The sequence below is a fragment of the Spermophilus citellus genome (assembly GCF_964194105.1).
Source record: "Spermophilus citellus genome assembly, chromosome: X".
Taxonomy (NCBI): domain Eukaryota; kingdom Metazoa; phylum Chordata; class Mammalia; order Rodentia; family Sciuridae; genus Spermophilus; species Spermophilus citellus.
Window position 1 is genome coordinate 41,548,178 of NC_138190.1, and position 17,456 is coordinate 41,565,633.

At 37.1% G+C, this 17,456-nt stretch overlaps 1 protein-coding gene across 1 annotated transcript in view; it reads left to right on the forward strand.

Moving 5' to 3' along the window:
- DGKK (diacylglycerol kinase kappa) overlaps positions 1-17,456 on the forward strand; it is a gene marked incomplete at both ends in the record, with an annotated part of 129,827 nt that overhangs the window by 41,081 nt on the left and 71,290 nt on the right. Inside the window, 3 exons of the mRNA XM_081277903.1 lie at positions 5,719-5,829; positions 7,504-7,584; positions 9,624-9,728. Coding sequence (XP_081134029.1) covers positions 5,719-5,829; positions 7,504-7,584; positions 9,624-9,728 — 297 coding nt within the window. The remainder of the gene's footprint in view (positions 1-5,718; positions 5,830-7,503; positions 7,585-9,623; positions 9,729-17,456) is intronic.

The window sequence follows — 17,456 nt, forward strand, 5'->3', positions numbered from 1 at the left end:
AAAGGAAATGCTTATCCTTGCTGTTGGCAACAAATTTATACATGCTGATTTGTAGAGAGCATCAGGAAGAGAGATTACCTGGGCCAGAGTGTGAGAGTTTCTGGGAGAAATAGATTTAGGGATTGACTGATCAAAGAGGATCCAAAAATGAAGCTAAAACAGAGTTTTACAAAGCTCTAGGGTTTTCTGCAAGGTCTTCTGTAGATTGGGCAGACATTTTGGGTGACCCCTGTACAAAGGACCCTATGCCTTGGAGTCCTGCACTCTTAGGACTTGAACAACAACCACTGATGTCTGTGGTGATTGAACTTGGGACAGTAGACTCATTAGCACAATACTCACTCCCACTACAAAACACTAGCAGTGAGAATTTAATAGTAGAGCCCAAGGTGTTACTTGTTGTTTTGTACTGGGGATTGAACCCAGAGGCACTTTGCCACTGAGCTATACCCCCAGCCCATTTTTAAAATCAATCAATCAATTAATTAATTAATTAATTAATTTATTTATTTATTTTTAATTTTGAGAAAGGGTGTTGCTAAGTTGCTTAGGGTCTCACTAAGGTGCTGAGGCTGGTCTTGAACTTGCAATCCTCCGGTCTCAGCCTCATGAGTCACTGGCATTACAGGTGTGCACCACTGTGACCAACTTTATTTGGGTTTTAATGTGTGATAGAACTGACAGGAAAGGCTAGGAGATTTGCCCTCAATGTGCTCTGGTTTGAGAAGCTTTGCAGGTGGGGCCAAGGCATTTCAGAATTTCTAAGGTTCCTGCAGCCCTGCCTCATTTTTCCGTATCTGCCACATCATAGATATTTGCAATGGGAATATGGCAGCTTGGACAAGAAGATTATAAGTATGCCCCATTTTATGCAATAGCTCTGTGGCTGCAAAGGTGGTTTAGTAGCCCTGAGAAGTTTCCCATAGAGTTCCATTCCTCATTGCCTTTTATAACTGCACTAGAAATGCATTTTTCTGACAAATATTGTAACCCCAAGATGCTGGAAAGTCTTAAAAGTGGGGGAAAAAAAAAACATGGACTACCTTGTTTGAGAGGGAAATTTTAAAGTTCCTTGATGATGGAATATATGGACAAGTGACTTAAAGAAACCAAGATCAGGGTGGTTTTCATAGGACAGAACTGAGTCAGAAACATGCCTTTTACTACCTACTTCAGAGGGCTGCTGGGAAGGTTCCATAATGAAAATAAAAGCATTTTATTTTTTTTATTGTTGGTTGTTCAAAACATTACATAGTTCTTGATATATCATATTCCACACTTTGATTCAATTGGGTTATGAACTCCCATTTTTACCCCGTATACAGATTGCAGAATCACATCAGTTACACTTCCATTGATTTACATATTGCCATACTCGTGTCTGTTGTATTCTGCTGCCTTTTTATTAATTGCAAAGTGCTGCATCCATGTGAACTCTATTTAATGTTCTGGTCAATCTTGGACATCATTTTAAAAAAGCAGGAGAAGTCCCCTTTTGCTCATCATGGAACATTAAGTCTTTAGAAAAATAAGGCATACTATTTGCCTCTTGGAAGGAAACTCATGAACAATTCTAGTAATGAGTATTCAGGCTGTTCACAGAAAACCTAATGCTATCTATAATCTTGTCTTTGGGGACAAAGTTTGGTGGGGGGTTGGGTGGGCTATGTGTTCACCGTGTTGTGTCCTATACATACTAATTAACTAGGAACTCCTAGTTTCCTTGTCATGGGGAGAGAAAGCACAGAGTCCACAGCATTTTGTAATTGCGGGTCTTTAAACAAAGTAGCGGAAAATGCCCAAGCTTCAGATGTGCCATCTGGAAATTGGAGATGACGCTCTGAATAGTTGTGCTGAGGAGGCAATGAGATGTTATCTGCAAGAGGCCAGGGACTGTGAAGCATTGTGCAGGGTTCTCTTAAGGGAGAGGCAAGGGTTTACCTTCCAACACATCCATTTGCAGGATGTGTTGACTCGTTTGCTTGCAATTTTCCTCTTAGGTCCTTGTTTGGTTTAGTAGCCCCAAGCAGGTAAAGGTTGTTTTTCATGCATGTATTTTATTGGCTTGAAAAAATCCATTGATTGAGTGGTTTTTGACTTCTCCCTATTCAAACTAGTTTCCTGGAACTGCCTATTGGGTTTTGAAATAAACAAGTTTTTTTTTTAAATTTCTTTCCAGAAACAGTGTTGGATTAGTAGGTAAGTTTTCCTGAAGGAGGTCAGAATTTAGAAGAAGGAAATTTAGTAGTGTGGTACTTTACTTTTTCTCTAGGCTTGGGTATTTCTAGATGTTCAGAGTTGATAATACAAAGCCTGTGTTTAGAACTTAAAGAAATTCATTATGGCATTTTAACCCTTCTCCCTACTATACATAAATCACATTACTTATCTGCTCCCATTTTGGTAATATATATCTCATAAGTATGTGTCTCACATGAACTTTGAACTCACTCTTAACCTCCTTTGACGTGACAGTAGCTATATAGTTCAGAAGGTACAAACTGCTTGCCTGTGAGCCAACCATGGCTTGCAAACATGTTTTGTTTAGGCTTCAAAAGTTTCTCTCTTAACTTGTTGCTAACATTTCAAAATTATCAAACTTCACACCCAAAAAACCCTGAATTGACAATTATGAATAAAGCATCAATAATCAGTTGTGAGCAGATTTTTGTGTGGACATAAATTTTCAAAGCATTTGGGTAAATACTAAGGACTGCAATTATAGGGTCATATGTTTGATTTTAAAAGAAACTGCCAAACTGTCTTCTGATTGTACCACTTTGTATTCCTACAAGCAATGAATGAGAGTTCTTGTTATTGCACATTTGGTAATATCAGTGTTTTGAATTTTAGCCATTATAATAGGCATGCAGAGGTATTTTATAGTTTTATCATGGTTCAACAATATTTTAAACTTATTTTCTTGGTAGTTGCTCAGGGTTTACAATACACATCTTATCAGAATCTACTTCAAACTTATTTACAATGAGATAGAGAAATCTTACTCCTATTATCTCTATTGGTCCTCTGACTGGTGGTGCTTGGCTGGGGTCCTCTAAATTGAGGTGGGTGCTGGCTTATTTGAAGTGGGCTCTGAATAATCATTGACATTCACGATGGTTTGCTGGGAGAGGGGATATGGTCTGGAGACAGATAAAATAGGAACTTTGGAAATAATCACTTTTCCGTCTTGCTCATAGTAATATCATGAAAGGACTTGGCAAATACCTTAACTAAAATCTGAGTTTTCTTGGGCTATCATATTCACAGGTTACAAAATGCGAGATCTTAGTTTACTGGTCCATGGTTTGCAATACTCCAAAAATGGGTTCCTTAAGGGGGAGTTGCTTTTGAGAAGAGAATATAATTGTGTAAATATCTGCCAGTATGTGCTATAAGGCTTTAAACTGAAAATGTGGGAAGGGAAATTATCTAGCCAAAGACTATAAAATGAACTAGTACAGGAGACATCATATATGATAAAATAAGAATACTAAAGGCAACATTTAACACTTGATAGTGCTGAACAGCTTGGAGAAAGGACATAAATAATGGGTGTAGCTTCAGTTTCATAGGATTTGGAAGAGCAAATTTTCTTTAAAGAGAAAACAGGAGTCTACCTAACATTTAATGGATCTTTTTTTTTCTTTCTCTTTTTTGGGGTTGTGTTGGGAATTGAACTCAGGGGTGCTTTACCACTGAGCTACATCCCAAGCCCCTTTATATTTTATTTTTGATTTTTTAAAGTTTGAGACCAGGTCTCATTAAGTTGCCTAGGCTGGCCTCCAACTGGCCATCCTCCTGCCTCAGCCTCTTGTCTCACTGGGATTATGGGTATGTGCCACCATACCCAGTGGAACGGTTCCATTTTAAAATTTAAGTCTTTAATAGAAAGAGGTAAATATGACTTCTTATGTTTCCCAAGTATTATGAAGATTAGTATGGTAGGACTTAGGATATGGCATAGGAGAGAGGGTTAGGGAAGAGAAAATTAAATGCTATGATTGAGAGTATACACTATAGCCTACCTGGACAGAGAAAAGAAAGGAACTATGTATTGCTAATGCTTAGACAAAAGTTTTTTTTTTTCATTGATGACTCAGTATCAACTATTTAAGTGTAATATCTCATTCTCCATGCCACCTCCCCCTTTCCCACAAGATGTTATTGTTCTCTTTGTTCTGACTCCTCGTTGGTATCACCCATTTTCATATAAGAGTAGGACAACAAGGCTGCGGTTGTTGTATCTCAGTGGTAGAACACTTGCCTCACATGTGTGAGGCACTGGGTTCAATTCCCAGCACCACATAAAAATAAATGAATAAAGTAAAGGTCCATCATCACCCAAAAAATATTTAAAATAAAAAATATTTTTTTAAAAAGAGTAGGACAATAATCTTGAAACTCATAAGTTATCAAAAAGGCTCAGGTAAATTGTGATTGCTTATGAACTCATTTTTCAGTTGAGATACAGAGACTCTGTCCATTAGTACTATCTTACTGGTTAGAGAATAGAACATATAGAAGCATATGTGATAGAGAGTGAGAGTGGCAAATAGTCATTTAATCAATCAAAGATGAATAATTGCTGGAATCAGGCACCTTATTTGAAGGAAGAAGCTGCTACATGGTTCCAGCAGATTCTTTCCATGTGTGAGAATATAATCCCACCATTGGTAGATAGTCTGTTTTTTTAAGAAATGGTAAATATGGATTTTTATATGGAATCTTTTGCCTTTGAAATATTATCAACTAAATAAAACCTTTGAAAAAAACTCAGTAGGCCAATAAAACATGTTTATAGTCATTCAATAGTGAATTCTAATTTACATAATAGAAAGAATTCACAAACCTTAATTTGTTGATTTAAACTATCTGGCTTATTGTCCAGTAAGTATAGGTTTGGTTCCAGCTTGGTAGGGATGAGTACTTCTCCCAAACACCAGTCTTGCATGATGGTTTGTACCCTACAACATACATGAGAATGTCTTCATGGGGGTCAGCATGTTTTTCACATAGCTGGAAAATCAATGATCACATTATGAGATATGTAAAGAAAGTAATTAGAAAATAGTTGTATATTGGTGTGCTTTTGTTTATTTATTTATTTCTTATATACATGACAATAGTGGAGTGCATTACATTCATAATTATCCATTCACAGCACAATTTTTCATAACTCTGCATATAGAGTATGACCATGAGTCCTCTGAAGGTCTTGATATAGAATTTATATTTGTTTCTAAAAGTATTGGGAAGGTATTGGATGCTTTGAGCAGGGAAGGGGAGTGATACAACTTAATATTCTAAAAGGAACACTCTAAAAGAGCTACAACTTTGCTACTTTGAACATTTCTGCCTTACCTGAACTCAGCCTTTTTCCCTGACCATTGTACTTTCCTAGGAATATTATCTTTATGTCTCATATTTCTCCCTCACACCACCACTCATTGTGACAAATGGAGATATTCTCCAAGGATTGGAGGCCATGTACCCTGAGAAACTTGAAGCTTATATCATCTTGAATGTGTTACACAAGGGTAACCAATCCCTTTTCTGGTCATACTAACTTCATTGTATTCCTACATAGGTTATAGGACATTTCTCACCTACGCAGCAGAGATAGAGTCTTCAAGATATTTAATCTTCTCATCTGAGAGAACAAATGATATGGTCTTGCAAATTGATATAATTGATCCCTATGCTTCTGTCTTTCAGAAAATACTTAAAGAAGGACCTCTGCTGAAGAACTGTAACTCCGTCAAGAGATGGAAACTTAGATATTGTCTCGTTCAAGGACGAAAGCTCTACTTTTCACATCATCCCTCGGTAATATATAGAATCGTATCAATTGAGTTAGTGGATGGGTGCCAGGAAATGCTTGGGTGGGAGGATGGCCAACAGGTTTAAGACATGGTGGCAAATATTGGATGGACGTCAAAACCCTCTACTCTTCCATTAATTTGACTTCCTTTTGGGTCAAATGAGAGACACATTTCTCACCTTTCCCCTTCCTGTATCTCTTCCCTTTTTTTCTTCAGTTAGCTTCTGCACCCAGAGTCAACTACATAATTTGTAGGGTCTAGTGTAAAATGCTAATACAGGGCTCCTTATTCAAGAATCAGGAAGAATAGGTCATTAATGGTGCTAATATACTGTTTTATATTTACATTATAATATAAAGCAATGACTTATGTTGCTTTTGTTTTAATATTTAATGTTGTTCTAAGTAAAAATAAAATTTTAAATGATTAGCTTGAATTTTACCATTCATTTGTACATTGTACTGTGCTAGTTTTAAATGCAAATATGTTGTAAATAATCACTAAAATTATATAATTTGTATTAGTATCTCATACATGCATATGTATTTTGTTCGTATCGGAACACAAAACTGTACAAAACTAGCTCAACTGTATTTTTTCAATTTTTAATATTTGCACACTCTATCAACACTTTCTGACTGAAAGAACTATGTATGCTTTGCTCTATTTTCCCCTTTCCTTCAATGTCATCCTTTTAAGCATAAATTGTTGGCTAACATAGAGAAGTAACATAAGTAAGAAAGAATATGATAGGAGTTCTTGATAGTTCACGTTTTCCAGAACGCCATTGCCTCTTTTCTATGATTGCAGCAAGTTTTGTTTCCAACAGCACACGTGGCCTCTCAGGGCTGTCAGCTCCCCTGCTTACTCGGTCATGGATATAATACACTTAACCTAGTATTTGCTTTAAGTTTCACTGTAGACCCACATATGATGGGTCCACTGTGATTCTATGCTTATGGACATCACAAATGCAAATGGGTGGATGTCTTTTTCCATACATTTTCTGCTCATATCACAGCTCACTGTTCCAATGAACTTATATGCAAAACACAAACTCAAAGATAACATGATTGCAAATTTCAATATGGCCATAGCTGATCATGAAACCAAGTGTGGGGCCCTTCTGAATATTGGGCCTTGTGTAACTGTGCAGGTTTCATATTGGTGATGCCATCCCTGTATATGTCAGTAGTACTGGATTCCTGCTGCTGGCTGGGTAGTATCTACTATGCCCAATGTACAAGGAGATATAAGGATCAAACTGGATGGGACAAGCAATGTGGTCAAAGGCTGTCATCCAATAGAACAGATGTTAATAACAATCTGTACTACTAGTACACTAACAGATGATATCCCATTATCTCCTCCAGCATTAATCTTTATATTTGAATAACTGTAGACTGACTCAGTAACCCAAGTTTCCTATAAATCCACATAAATGATTTTGGAAAATTTGTGTTTTGGTTTAGATTGATTTATTTTTTATTTGTCATATGACATATCCACAAAAATCATTTGTTAAATAAATTTCAGCCCTGAAGATAAAAGAGTGATTGGATCATTACTGCCAAAAATGCCTGTCAGTGTGTGTGCATGTATATGTATGTCTATTTACCTTTTAATGTCACTTTGCGTCATTAAACAAATGGTTCCTCTTCCTCTTATATCTTTCCAGTTTGTACACTTTGAAACAATTGATCTGTCTCAAGTCACCTTAGCAGAAAGCAGCTGTAGAAATCTTTGCCACAGTTTTTCTGTAAGTATGATTGGGAAAGACTGAATGAGCAGGGGTGGGGGCTAGATAAAAAGAGGGGCCGCCATGCCCACTCATTCCCTCTTTGGACATTAGGTTTCCCAAGGCTCCTTTGATATTGAAGTGTTATTTTTCATACAAACATTTCCTACAAACCCACTGTTTGGGGCCAAACAGTGATAGTCCTTTTCCCTATTATCAGCATACTATAAAGCTAAGCTGATTTCAGATTGCGTGACTATTAAAATAGTCAGTCAATCTTCCTGATAAAGTGATTTATAAGAGTATCATTGGGAGGGTTTCAAGAGACTACCAACATGTCATAGAAAAATATCAGGATAATCCAGTTACATGGTATCCCCTCCTTTGATGAAATAGATAAGAACCTAAATCCAAAGTGAAATCTACCCCCATGTTGATATTACTAATGAGAGCATCTCAAAGAAAAAAAAAAGGATTTTCTAAGGAAGTGTTTAAGGGCTTAGTATGCCTGAAATGTCACATGGGGCTTTTGTCATTCAAATGAATCCAGACTAGAAAACTCACTGAAAAATAGCCAGTCCATTGACCCAGAAATTTCCTACCCACCTCCTCCCCAAAGTATCTCTTCCCAATCTCAACAGTGGCTGATCCTCTGCAGCAGGTAGGGGATGGTATTTAGTGGACTAAAAAGCTATAGGCCTAATACCCTTCTTCCATGGCTGGTCCACATTCCATCCTCTATTGAAAGGAGAGCAGATAGATCTAACATAGAAACCCAGCTTTGTTTCTTTCACATTATGTCACATTGGCCCAAGGTAAATCTGGGCATTCTACTGATTTGTCCCCAAATGAGCCAATAGGTTAATGTTTTTGGCCTTGATTCTATAAAGAAATCCTCCAGGCAAGGCTGCTCCTTAGCCTAATGTAAGCACAGAGGCACTGCACATCAGTCCCAACTAAGAATAGGTTTGGATCAAAGGAGTGGCTCTGATCATAATCACAACTACCTGCCAAACAATCATGCTGTGTTACATACAAAAGGAAAGGGAAATTGCTTGTTGGTGTGATGAGCTCTAGTTCTAAGATTTGAGGTGTTGATAGCCAAAGCAAATAAGGCCTTTGAAGCAATGACTGATGCTATAACTATCCATGTTCCCACTTTCCTCTGGGGAAAGGCCAAGTTTTGCCCATGGTCTACATCTGCTAGACCCTCACCATGACTTACTTATTATTCCTGAAGGGTTCTTGAACCAGGCAAAATTAAGAGAGACAGCTATAAAATTTTCTTCAGGTTGTTCTTGCCCCTAAGAAAGAAAGAAACTGGATTTTTTGGACATCTCATTTTGGTGTACACCCAAACAGAAAGATGTATACCTAATGAATTGCGTACACTTTTACCACTTTGAGTAGACAGCAGCAGTAAGCACATAGGGTTTTCAGGCAACCTCACTTGAATAATAGATGATGCATGGCTTTAGTAATAATCTCAGTGACTCAGGAGACTGAGTCAGGAAGATCACAAGTTCAAGGACATCCTGGGTATCTTAGTGAGACCATGTCTTAAAATTAAAAAAAAATGATAAGGGTTGGGATGTGACACAGTTATAGAGCACCTCTGAGCTGAATCTACAGTATTGAAAAAAAAACATGGATTCTGGAGCCACAAACTATCTTTCCATTCTAGCTTAGCTTTTTACCTGCTAGGTGACCCTGGAAAAGTCATTTATCTTTCTTTGGCTTAGTTTTCCTGATGATGAAATAGGAAAATTAACAACACCTGTCATGGGGTTATAGTGAAGGCTGTAGTGGAGTCCTTTAGAAGAGTCCCTAGTACATAGGAAGTACAATTAAATTGTTAGCTATTACTATTATTGCCATTGTTATTATTTTGGGTGTGTATATAAGGAGCTGTGAGTAACCCTGGGAAATCATGTGTTATATTGAAGAAATGGTTTGGGTTATGTTTGATAGATCTAGCTAGTTCCTTAGACTATTCACAGATTGTTATGGAGGAAAAGTTGTGGACCAAGAATGAGCTAATAATGTGACTTTTTGTTCAGGTTATTACACCAGAACGAAAAGTCACCCTGGCAGCACCTAACCGGAAAGACATGGAAGAATGGATTAACATCATAAAAACCGTCCAACAAGGAGAAGTTCATAAGGTAAGGGAAATAGTAGAAAACCCACACAACTCTCATGGGTAAATGCTTAGGTAATTGCATTGGTTAATCCACATTTTAAACAGGGAAATAATATAATAGAAGCGGAGTATTCAGTCAGGAAGTACAAACAGATAGCTTTAGGAAACCTGTTTAGAACTATACTTGAAAAGGAATAAGTCGCTTAGATTCAGACCCTGATAAATATATGGTTTATATACCTTGGCACACATGCACTTGATATGTAGATATCACTGTATTACCCAATGAACAAGGCACTCAAGATGTATAAGTGCAAGTAACTTAGATGCCCTTCTGTTAGGAAGGCTTCAATTAGAAGTCTTGAGTTGCATCTGCTGAATGACTATAGTAACAGGTAAAGGAATTGAAGCTCAGAATCAGGAAGGAATCAGACTGAGGTGAAAACTACTCAGTAGTAAAATCAGGATTTGAACCTAGGTTGTGTCATCCCAAAGCTTATGTCCTTAACCAGGATAGGATTCTTCCTGTGTTTTCTGTTCATCATAAAATCAGCATAGAGGGAAGAGCAAGGCACAGTTTTCTCCAAAGTTTATTAGGGTTCTTCCTCTCCTTGGCAATATCAAGTCTTTCACCACTGCTTCCTACAGCATTCAAACTCTGGGCTATGCCCCCAGCCTGTTCTTCTATTAGATCTCTATAGTTATAAGCTATGCGAGTTCCAAGAAAGGAGGGATCCGTGGCATTTATTTATTTAGAACAATGTCTGGCACCTGACAGGGGCTTAATAATTATTTTTGAGTGAATAAATGTATCTGAGGACAATAGTGGAGCTAGGTTTTGGAGAAGGAATGATACATGGTTCATATTAAAGCAACATTCTTCTTTGAAGGTCTTGGAGATCAACAAATGAATACATCCTTTAAAAGATCTCTATGTCTTAAATAACTAGCAAAGGGCAGAGGATTATTCCAGGTAATTCAGATGGAGCATTTTGCAATGTAGTTTAGTAACAATGGCCTTTAGAAGTAAAAATAATACTACCAAGAAGAACCATCTATCCTTATTCTCCCAGGGCTTCTTAAGGTTTTGACCACTTAGTCTTATAAATATACCTTCTTATACCTATGGCTGTGATGAGGGAACATGACAAGTTTGCTGACCTGGGGCCTTTCCACATGTCATTAAAGCCTTTTCCAAGCCCATGATGTGTTGTGCTTAATTAAGAGATCCTTTGCTTAGCATTTGATAATGGTCCTTCATATGACTCAGCATTTCATACATTTGTTATTTTCTTTTCCCTTTCCTGATGGAAAAGCATACCCCTCCCTGGCAGTGAGGCCATTATGGCACAACATTAGAGGTAGCCATGAAAAGCTATAAATTCTATGCTTCTGTCCCATCCTTATCCCCGTGGAACAATCTTTTTCTTTCCTTGGCTTACTTCTATTCAAACAGCAATGTTTCTTACAAATCAAGTGACATTTAAAATTTGGCATAAATGGTCACATAGGATATTTTGCATTTTAATTATTAGTCCATGGATGCAAAACATGCTAGAGAAAGGCACCAGAGAGTTGATGTGTCATTCCTTATTCCACTGAATTAAACACCTAGGTATTGACTACACAGCACAAAGCAGAAAGGAAAAAAAAATAATCTGCCTATTTACTTTCTTGAAGAGTTGTGAGTATCAGGTTATAATCACAACTTCTGTGAGCTGCCCCAGGGACCTAAATCTATTAAGGAACACTAGTAGCTGATAGAGAAATGTCTCACCACCAGCATCTTAGCAATTTGTCTTGCTCGAGGCTTAAAGGGACAAATACGCTTTCTCTCATATGCACCTTATCTCTAACAGTCTCTTCTATCCTCTGTCACCACCAGCACCTGACAAATGTGGTGAGGGAAGATTAATCATGGATTTAGTGGTCTATTAGAGTAGTGACAATATAATTGGGTAATCTATTGGAAACTAGTCAGTACACAGTAGTGAGTCAGATTCTACTAGGTGCTCAGTTCTGTTCCATAGAGTTGAAAAAAAGGTAAAAACTGAACTTCTGGCCTCACTGAACATTGAGGTAGTTGATAAGACAAGATATACATAAAAAAATAAATGACACTACTTAAGGTAAATAATATCCACAGATTTTATAAGGCAACACATGATCGACTGCTGGATGAATGATACAGAAAATAAAATGTTATAGGCATTCAGCTGGAGTCATTTGGGAATACTTAAAAGAGAAGAGACTTGAGATTGACCTTGAAACATGGATAGGATTGTTTTGGTGCAAGTGATTAGGGCAGGGGAAGTCCTGAGCATGGGAACTGTATAATAAAGAACTGTATAATAAAAAACTGAATAAAAAGAAAACAGAACTTTGTTGGAATACAGTACAGGGGGGATCCATTTCACTAGAAGATTTTAGGAAAGTGAGTGCAAGAAATATGTCTAGAGATAAGTTGGACCTGACGGGGGAGGGTTTTTCAATGCCATGATAAAGAGTGGGGAAGATTTTCAATGATCAAAATTAAGGTGAAGGGGAAGTGAAAAGGGAAGAGAGCTGATCAGAGAGACAGTTTAGAAACACAGGATGGATTTGAAAGGGAAAAGATGGAGGCCAGTAGTTCAGAGAGGAGGCTCTATATTAATTCAGGCAAGACAGTTAAGCACCATAATAAGAAAAGGAAGTGAGAACAAATACTAGATACTGAGTTTGGAACCGGGGAGAACCTACATATGACGGGAAAAGGGGAATATACCTCAGTGGTTGGGCACTTGTAGAGCATGCAAGAAATCCTAGGTTCAATCCCCAGCACTGCAAAAGAAAAAGAGAAGAGAACAAAAAAAAAAGAGAAAGAAATGAAGAAAGAAAAATAAAGAGACAAAGGAGAGAGAGGAGTCATATGCAGATGAAAGGTTTGAGGCTACAGAATTTTAAAAAAGAATAGAAAGGAAAAATTGGAAATAAGGAGCTGTTCAGAAGGCTTGATGTAAAGGTTAATTCTTTTTAATGAACTGTCATGTAACCACTGATTAAGGAAGCAAAAATGGACCTTAAAATTCATTTAGATTCCAGATTCTAGATCCTAGAGCACCTAGAGATCATGAGTCACGAAGCCTTTATTTGAACCCTTCCAACAACAAGGAGATGTTTCTTGCAAAAGTCTCCATTCAAGGGCTGGGGTTATAGCTCAGTTGGTAGAGTGCTTGCCTTGCATGTAGAAGGCCTGGGGTTCAATCATCACCAAAAGAAAAAAAAGAGTCCATTCAATGCTCCTAAAGTCTTAAATCTTGCAGTGTATTTTAAAGGCTTTGGCCTAAGTAGAAGAAAGAATGAAAGAACATCTGAACAATAATGGCTAGCTACAGCAATGGCATTGGCTGCCTCTTGAGGGAGAAAGTTTCCTATCATTGACTATATTATAAGCAAACCATTTATACAACTGCTTGTCAGCATATTGTATAGAAAATTAATTTTTCAGGTGCACAAACTAAATGAACTCCAGCATTCCTTTCAATTTGTAAAGCATATGATTCCAAGATTTGACTAAACAGATGGGAAAACTAAGCCTCAGAGATTTCAGATGTCGTGCCTGCAATCACAGATGATTGTGGCAATATTGAGATCTTAGCTCTTATAATTCTTAATCTATGCTCTTGGAAAGACATCTTCAATTCTGCCTAAATAACATTCTTCTTTCACTCCTCTAATCCCCATCCTTTGTGATTGTGGAATAAGAATACTATGATAAAAACTGAACTGTGCAAATCAACAAATAGATTCAAAGAGAATAAAAGATGCTTTAGCTCAGTATCTCCATGCCTAGTGGTTTGCCCAGGATGAATTCGGTTTACACTTGTCCCCTTTCACTGTTGAAAGTGCCCTGACTTGGACAATATGGTTACCTTATCAATGACCAACCAAAGAGGCCCTAACAGTCTTCTGTAGTTACCCAAATCTTGATGAAACTGAGCAGTTGAGTTCACATTACAGCACAAACCACTGATTTGGTTTTATCTAAACTGAACCTTTCATCATGTAAGCAATTCCAAACAAGATTCTTTAAGGAGTTACATCTTTAGAAAATTTTGTGGTTTACGGGATGTTTCACCTGAGACTTTTATGCACTTTTAAGACATGTAATATTACCAGATCCTCATATTTGGATAGTATTTTAGAGTTTGCAAAACAGCTGAACTACCATAATCTCATTTAAGAATTATGCAAATAATTAATATACATAACTAAGTTCTGGATTATTCTGAAAGGGATTAAGGAAATTGGGAAAACAGCCTTAGCTGTCATAGATCAGCAATGTGTTAGGCAGTTCCATCTGCTATAACAAAAATAACATAAATTGTATGGCTTAAACAATATTTATTTCTCATATGCCTAGAGGCTAGGGAGACCAAGATCAAGGCACTGGCAGATTTTATGTCTGCTCAGGGCCCATTTCCTGGTTCATGGATAGTTGGCTTCTCATTATGTCCTTATATGACAGAAAATGAAGCAAGAGAGCTCTCTGGGTTTCCTTTTTTAATCCAATTAATTAATTAACACCTTTTACAGCCATCATATTGTGGGTTAGTCTATCAATATGTGAATTTAGAGAGACACAAGTTTAGTTCATGACAATCTGACTCTGTCCCATCAAAGTTCATGTCCTTCTCACATGCAAAATAAGTTCATTTCAACCAAAAAAAGTCCCCAAAGTCTTAACTCATTCCCACATTAACTCTGAAGTCTTAAGTTCAAAATATCATCTAAATATCATTTTAAATCAGATATGAGTAAGACATCCTGAAGCAAAATTGCTCTTCATTTGTGAATGAGTGGACTCAATAAGTTATGTGCTTCCAAAACACAATGTTGAAACAGGCATGGAATAGACATTCCCATTCTAGAAGGGAGAAATTGGAAAGAAGGAAGGGATGATGGGTTCCAAGCAAGTACAAAACTTAGCAAAGAGAGATCCATGAGACCATAAGGCCCAAGAATAACCATTTTTGGCTTCATACTCTGCATTTTGGACTCAGTGGTATGGCAGTCTCTCATTCCAAACACACTAGGTCAGAGGATCCACATTCCAAACACACACTAGAGTAGAGATCTCAGCATTCCACATCAGCTGGGTGGCACTGTCACACGACAAATCAGAGGTCATGACCAATGCTGTATCTCTCTACAGTGACCCCATCCACGCCATAATTATTTTTGGGGGCAGGGATCATGCCCCCAGGTCTCTGGTGAGCTGGCTCTACCCTAACGGCCCTGCTAAGCATTTGTCCCATTCTTTGAAATTTAGATTGAGGATACCCACTCTTACTAACCTTAGTCAAAATAGTCCTTGAAACTAGCCTGAGCAATAAGGCAAGAGAAGGAAATTAAAAGGATACAAGTAGGAAAAGAAAAGCTCAAACTATCTGTTTGCTAATGTCATGATCCTATATTTAGAAGAAAAATTAAAAAAAACCTCCACTAGAAGAATTTTAGAGCTGATAAACAAATTTCATGAAGTAGTAGGAATAAAGATTGACATATATGAATCAATCACTATCCTATACTTCAATAATGAATCTGCTGAAAAAGAATTTAGAAACCCTATTCCATTTGCAATAATCTAAAAAAAAAGTACTTTGGAATCAATCTAACCAAGGAGTTGAAGGACCTCTACAATGAAAATTATAGAACACTAAAGAAAGAAATTGAAGAGGACCTTAGAAGATGGAAAGACCTCCCAGGATCTTGGATAGGCAGAATTAATATTATCAAAACAGCCATTCTATCAAAAGTGATATACAAATTCAATGAAAAACCCATTGAAATACCAATGACATTCTTCATAGAACTAGAAAAAGCAGTTACAAAATTCATTTGGAAAAATAGAAGACTCAGAATAGTTAAAGAAACCCTGGATAAAGTGGATAAAAAACTATCCCATGTACATATATGATTAGGGATTAGATCAGAAACTGCAACAGCTAAAAGAAAATGTAAGGCCAATACTCCAACATGCCAGTATAGGAACCAACTTCTTTAACAAGACCCCTAAAGCACAGGAAATTAAATCAAAATCAATGAGTGGGATGACATCAAATTAAAAAGCTTCTGCACAGCAAAGGAAACAAGAACATGAAGAGTGAGCCTACAGAATGTCCTATCTGCTCCTCAGATAGGACAATAATGTCCAGAATATATAAAGAATTCAATAAACTTAATACCGGTTATGAAAGGGCAAGAGAACAAGACACTTATCAAAAGAAGAAATACACATAACTAAGAAATATATGAAAAAAATGTTCAACATCTCTAACAATTAGGAAAATGCAAAACAAAACTACATTGACATTTCATCTCATTACAATCACAATAGCAATTATCAAGAATATAAATAAACTGGGCATGATGGTGTATGCCTGTAATCCCAGAGGCTCAGGAGACTGAGGCAGGAAGATCTTGAGTTCAAAGCCAGCCTCAGCAATGGAAAGGTGCCAAGCAACTCAGTGAGACCATGTCTCTAAATAAAAGATTAAAAAAGGACTGGGAATGTGGCTCAGTGGTTGAGTGCCCCTGAGTTCAATCCCCAGTACCACCCCGCCACAAAAAAGAATACAAATAATAATAAGTGTTCATGAGGATGTGGTTAAAAAGGTACACTCACACATTGCTGATGGGACTTCAAATAAGTGCAACCACTCTGGAAAGCAATATGGAGACTCCTCAAAAAACTAAGAATGGGGGCTGGGGATGTGGCTCAAGCGGTAGCGCGCTCGCCTGGCATGCGTGCGGCCCGGGTTCGAGCCTCAGCGCCACATACCAACAAAGATGTTGTGTCCGCTGAGAACTAAAAAATAAATATTAAAAATTCTCTCTCTCTCTCCTCTCTCACTCTCTCTTAAAAAAAAAAAAACTAAGAATGGAACCACCATATGAACCAACTCTCCCACTCTTCAGTATATATCCAAAATATATAAAATCAGCATACTATCGGAATGCAGCAACATCAAAATTTTATAATAGAAAAAATTCACAATAGCCATGCTATGGAACCAACCTAAGTGCCCTTTAATAGATGAATGGGTAAAGAAAATGTAGTATATATACACAATGGCATATTACTCAGCCATAAAGAAGAATGAGATTATGGAATTTGCTGGTATATAGAGGGAACTGGAGATTATCATGTTAAGTGAAATGAGACAGAACCAAAAAGTCAAAAGTTGAATGTTTTCTCTGATATGTGGAAGCTAGTCCATATTAAAGAAGAGAGAGAGAGAGAGAGAGAGAGAGAGAGAGAGAGAGAGAATTTGAAATAGAAGAAATTTCTTATATTTGAAATATAGAAGAAATTCTATATTTGAAATATAGAAGAAAGATAAGTGGAGTAGAGAAAGGGGATTGAGGGGGAGGGAGGAGGGACAAAATAAGGGAAGAACAGTGGAATGAATCTGACCTAACTATCCCATGTATATATATGAATATACCACAGTGAATCTCACCATCATGTACATTCACAAGACACTAATTTAGGGGAAAAAACTATAATTGAATAGCAGAAATATCAGTAGAGGGAAGGAAACAGGGAAAGGGAGGAAGGAAGAAAAAGGGGATGTACGGGGGACTGAATTAGAACATATTATATTTCATGCTTTTATAATTATGTCAAAATGAATCCTAATGTTATATATAAATAAAAGGAACCAATAAAATGAAAATAAAGAAAAACAAAAGAAATTGAGGATGA